General features: G+C 43.0%; 1 protein-coding gene across 2 annotated transcripts in view; it reads right to left on the bottom strand.

Annotated features, from left to right (window-relative positions):
- Abcc4 (ATP-binding cassette, sub-family C (CFTR/MRP), member 4) overlaps positions 1-6,000 on the bottom strand; it is a gene marked incomplete at its 5' end in the record, with an annotated part of 227,137 nt that overhangs the window by 174,258 nt on the left and 46,879 nt on the right. The window contains 1 exon segment of one of the 2 annotated variants that reach the window (XM_005374108.2): positions 1,393-1,617. Within the exon segment in view, the coding sequence (XP_005374165.1) occupies positions 1,393-1,617 (225 nt within the window). 2 annotated transcript variants of the gene reach the window in all.

The raw sequence follows: 6,000 nt of genomic DNA, 5'->3' as shown, positions 1-6,000 counted from the left end.
CTAAGTGACTCAGCAGGAAGCCAGGGTGCTTACTTTGTATACATCCTGAGCCTGTGGAAGAGGAGGGCATGGAGATTATGTGAGAGCTACATGCCCCTTAGGTGGGGGTAGCCTGTTTACAAAGTAAAGCAGGAAAAAGAAGCTGCTTGCCGCCATTCCTCCCTTTTGCTCTGGCTGTTTGCTGTTCGGCTGCCATTCCCCTCTTTGCTCTTGTTGCTTTGCTACCTTCTGCCTCAGAGCCAGCCAAGTATGGACTGAAACCTCCACAAACTGTGAGCTCAATAAACCTTTCCTTCCTTCATTTTGGGCGTTGGGTATTTTGTCTCACAGAGAAAAGTAACCAAGACAAGCTCTTTAACAACAGGCTGTGTTTTTACATAGATTCTAATTATATTTTTCGTTAGTTGACAAAATTTTATCAGATATAATTAAAGTTTACTTAAAAATACAATTCCCTTCCTCAAATTACATTTTTTCTCCTAGATTTAATTTTATAAATCTGATTTCATTAAAGTTCACTTTTATATGTCAGTGAAGGCTCTATGATTGTTTTGGGATTTTTTTATCAATGAAGGTTTTAATAAACAAAATGGCTTTCCCATAAATATGAGATTTCGCTATGAAAACATTGTAAAACCAATCTGGCATTTATTTTTTAACTAAGTTCATTGTTCAGTCAATATTTCATCATCACCTGCTGTGGCAAGCAGCCTTGATGGGATAGAAATACAAAACTTTCATTGTATAGTAAAAAAGTCTACATAAAGGAAAAAAGCTTATGCAAAAACTTCTCCAGTATAGCTAAACTGATTTATTTACAGTGATAACTTGCATACCCGTGTTTACAGCAGCATAACTCACAGAAGCTGAATCTTGGAAGTGCCCTATCTGTCCATCAACAGATGAAAAGATAAAGAAAAGGGGATGTTGGCACACAAGGGAGTACTACTTTGCCATAAAGAAGGAAAAACTAGAGTCATCTTTTGGAAAATGGATGCACCTGGAGACTACAGTGTTAACTGAAATAAATCAGAGACACAAGCTTACATATTGGATAGTATCTCTTCCATGAGCAACCTGAGTTATAAATAAAGAGCAAAGTAAACGATAAATAGCAGGAAGTAGGGAGATAGATCCCTCTCTGTGGGAAAGGGGACCAAGAGACAGATGGAAGGGGAGGAGCGGGAGGGAGAGAAGATGAGAAAAGAAAGGAAGTAGGACGTGCTCTGCACATGGACCAAATGGACCAACTCCACACAAGGACACAAGCACTGTGTGCTGCAACAGAGACTGACAGAGAAAGGTTCTATTCACATAACTTACATAAAACTTCCCCAAAGTGCTTCCGATGCTTCAGGGGAAGCTCACCTTCTAAGGCTGAACGTCACTTACCTTCCGATAAATCATGTGGCACATGGCTACCCTTAACCTCATCCCGGTGCACTGAACGTGATAAAAGTACAAATGGTGCGATATGGCCAGAAAGAGCGTGCAGATGGCCAGCACCGTGGCGTAGCCGTAAGCTTCGTACGAACTCATGGAATCTGCGGAACCGTAATTTTCAAAGTAATTGATAACTTTCCCCAAAAATAAGGGCTGAATGACTTTGATGGTTTCCTAAAAGAAGAAGAAAGAAACACTCATTAGAAATACAAACCACACCACTGTTCTCAACACAAGCTGTCCTTTTCTTAGCACATTAAAAAGGCATTTTTGATGAAGTATGACCCTCACCACTAAATCTAAAAGAAACACAGAATTGTTTTCCACTTTAAAACAGATGGGAGTTTTAACCTAAAGTCAAAATTATAAGCTTGAGGACAATAAAGTTTTAGTATACTGTGCCTGGTACACTGTGGATGCTCAATAAATATTACAGCCAGGCCTTTAAAACCCATTTGGCAAACTACCAAATAAATCTTGGCCTAAGATGACTAAGGAAAAAAAAGCAACCTAAAAGGAAAACAGTAATATCTGCTTAATCTGGACCATCTCAGCCCACAGAACTTGGCCACCTTTTCCCAATTGCTGAGCCCCTATCAGCTGAGACACGGGACCCACGCAGATCAGAAAAGAGAAGCGTCCAATCTCTCCCAACCTGAACACATGGTAGAGCCAGGAGAAGAGGCTCCAGGTTTACAAAGTTCCCAAGCTCTGGGCCCTAGGGCTGCAGCGTCAGTAAGTCTCTGCTCCCTAGAAGCCAGGATGTGCCCACAGGACCCACCACCTTCATTCAGGCTCCCTGGAGTCAAAAAATCAAACACAGCACATGCTGAGCTGAGATACTGTCACAACAGTTTGCTACCAGCCTAACACCATAGGTGCTGGTTCTAAAGAAATATCAATAATCATCTATTCTCCACGGCAAAGCCGGGAGGCAGTGGACTTTCCTTCCGGACAAGACAGAGGGAAAACAAGTTCTCGTCCCCACGGTTAACAGCAGAGCAACAGCAAAACAGTGCTTGCGCCTGGTACCCAAGCGGCAAGACTCCTCCTACTTGTTCCTAGGCCTCTCCCTGCCAGACAGCCACTCCACCCCATCGCCGCCTTCCTCTCTCCAAACCCTCACAAGGGACCTAGCCATCAAAGAAAATCAAACACTCACCGCAAACTCCAGTCACCAAAAGTAAACACACAGGCCCTCCACATCACTTCCTCCTGACTTCACAGAAGACATAACGCCAAAAGCTTATAAATCTCTCAAGAATTGGACTTGGAAACAAGCAACTTGTCCTTATTAACATACACATGGCAAATAACCAACAGGCTTGCTATTGACAGCTGTTTTCTATCTATGTGAAGTAAAGGAGCCGCAGATAAGAGGGAGGGAGGGAAAAGGGGGAGGGGGAGGGGAGGGGGAAGAGGGAAGTAAGGAAAAAAACAAAAGGAAGCAAAGCTAACATGCAAATTCTTCCCAAGCAACTAGTGCTCAGGTGGATATTTACAGACGATGTTCCAGTCTCTGACATGGGCCATGACATTGGCTCTCACGCTGCTGATCTGCTGAATACTCACATGTACATATATGCAGACTTACCTATGTCACAGGCTTCCACGAGGACATGGAAGTTTTTATCTACTGTACAGTGGTAAGAAAACACTGCTCAGTAGAAGAGTAACAGGTAAGAGGATCAGATACCAGAATGCGGAGGCTGCTGTCCATTTCCTGCATGTTCAGTCATTCATCGCAAGAGACACCAGGAGATTAGGAAGAGCCCCTAACACAGAGGGTCGCTTGGACAGTTTCAGGGCATGCTGATGAGAAACTCTAGGGTCCCCAAAGAGGCAAGAGGCTGAGAGTACACACAGCCAGTGCCAGCTCACTGGCCCTGGAAGCCTAGTCAGCCACGTGCAACCTGGGAATGGAGATGGACACCCACCCGAAGCCCTGCCGCTCCAACCTTCCCAAAACAGTCCCCGGAAGGTGAGGGTCATCACTGCCAGTGGCACAGTTCTCCTGACATGGGTTTAATTCAGACAGAGAAACTGAGGACATAATGACAAACATTACAAAGTAACAGAGAAAGCAGGTACCAAAGGAAGGCAGATCACTATTCCCTAACTGTCTGCATTTTCCTGCTGAGAGGTAGCATTGAACAAGAAATGCAATCAAGAAAGCAAGTTGTTAATGAGTAATGAGTCTGTGGCCATACTTACCCTCCCTCACACACACCTGTGCATGTCTGATGCTAACCCTCAACTAATAAATACAACTGGTACAATATTCATTATCAAACTTGTAACTGACCGAAGTCAAACTCCCTGGATTGTCAGAGAAAAGATTAAAAGTCTCACAAATCTTAGACACCAATCTGTATCCTATGGAAAAATCTTTCTACAAACCAAGAATATAGTTATCTTTCTACAAATCAACCAAGAATAGAGTTAATCCTTCCACAAGACTTCTTAATCGTGAAGCCACCTGGAAATTTATACTTCTCAATAGTGCATTTGGTGCTCAGCCCCTTAAAACCCGGCAGTTTGGTAGCTGGCCATGGTGCTGCACACCTGTAACCTTGGTATCCTGGGAGGCTGAGGCAAGAGAATTTCAAGTTCAAGCCTAGCCTGGGCAATTTAGCGACTTAGCAAGACCTAGTCTCAAACTGAAAAAATAAAAATAAAAAAAGCTGGAGATGTGGCTCAGTGTAAAAGCCCTGAGTTCAACCGGCAGTACAGGAAAAAATTAAACATCTGGGCCTGCATTCGGGCCCTGTCCTTTGAGTAACTAATTTAATATACGACTTGGAGGGACAAGGTTCCCAGTGGGCAGAGCGCCCTCCTGTTCCCCGGACTTGAGACCTTCCTTGCCCAATGTCACTGTGCCTGATCTGTGAGTGCAAAGAAAACAGAGACAAGCTAGCAAAGAAAAGCATGCCCGAGTGCAAAACACAAACAGAAGTGAATGAGCTCGTAGGGGAAATGAACAGGCAGTTAACTTTAGAAATGAAGGAACAGGGGACAAAAGGAGAGTGGAGAAAGATCTAGACAGAAGGATTACAAGGACTCTAGGGAATTCGGAAGATCCCAAAGACACCCTAAGTCCTCTGTGAATCAGGGTTTTCAGGTCTGACTGCATCTGAGAATCACCGGGGAGGTTTAAGAACTCACTGGTAAACGTAGATTTAGATTCCACTGATGGGCTGGGGACTGACAACCCCCACTCCTGCCCCAGCCAAAGATTCTGGTGTGTAAAAACCAACCCCAAAGAAGTATCAATGGTCTGTCCTGCCCCAGCCCTGTGTCTGCAACTGGAGAGGTTGGAGAACTGCTCTGCGGAACTTATGTGACCACAGCAGGTTTTAGCTGGGGCTGCTACCATAGCTCATGCACCCAAAAAACAAAAAACAAAACAAAGCAAAAAAACTACAGGAACCCAGAATCTTGAGCCTTCAACCACAAAACAGACCTACCATTCTACACGAAAGAGAAAATTCAACACTCAGGAAAGTCTGTATATAGAAAATGAAAGAATGAATAGTAATTTTTCTAGTAGTACTAGAGACTGAAGTGAGGGCCTCATGCATTCTATTCAAGGGCTCCACCACTGAGCTCTACTCCCAACTCTTTTATTTTATTTTGAGACAGGATCTCACGAAATCATCCAGGGTGGCCTAGAACTGGCAATCCCCCAGTTTCCGCCTCCAGAGTAGCTGGGATTACAGGCACACATCACTACACACAGTATGTTTGCTTTTAAAGTTAACTCTAAAAGGAGGGGTCAGGCTAAAGGGACAAGGTCAAGAGTCTCTAAAAATAACTCCTTTGGTCTACTTTAATTTGGAACCATGAAAATATTATACAGAATTATAAAGCTTAAATTTCTAAAAAGCAAATCTTAAAACTTGAGAGTGAAATAAAACAAATGTATACCCAGATATATACATATATACATGTATAAATATATACTCTAGTTGTTGATATAACCATACCCCAAAAAAGCTATTAAAAGTGGTTTTGAACACGTAATTTGAAGATATATACCCTGTGGGATATACCTCCCCTTTATGAACTACAAAAAAATCTTAAATTGCCTTCAAAAATTGTATTATGACTTACAGGATTGATACTATAAAACAAGTACAGTATCACTGAGAACTGGCATGAGGTATGCCAGACAACAGAATACATGATACGAGAGTAAAGAAAAATAGAATGATAAAAGGGTAAAGAAATTACATAAAAACACTAGTACTGTGAATATGACCTGGAAATACCCATAAAAACTCAGGGGTTCAAATGAGTTTATCTCTCAACTATATGCTTTTTAGTTTTGTCCCTTACTAATGCCAAGACACAACTCAGACTACGGTACTATAGTACCTAAGGACTATGTCCCACGGAAAGGGGTCGGCGTGGCTCGGAGAAATGGCTGTTTTCACAGTCGGGGTGAAACCCGCACAAGCTGAGCTGAAAGCATTGTGTCTCCGCAGAGAACGAGAAGCCAGCAAGGATGACGAGCACATGTGCAAAAGACCCTCGGCCCAGCCTGTGTGAGCTCGC

This window comes from Chinchilla lanigera, unplaced genomic scaffold, assembly GCF_000276665.1.
Source record: "Chinchilla lanigera isolate Chin_1 unplaced genomic scaffold, ChiLan1.0 scaffold00003, whole genome shotgun sequence".
In the NCBI taxonomy this organism is placed as follows: Eukaryota; Metazoa; Chordata; class Mammalia; order Rodentia; family Chinchillidae; genus Chinchilla; species Chinchilla lanigera.
The sequence above is the reverse complement of the archived record's forward strand: the minus strand, read 5'-3'. Positions and strand labels throughout refer to the sequence as shown.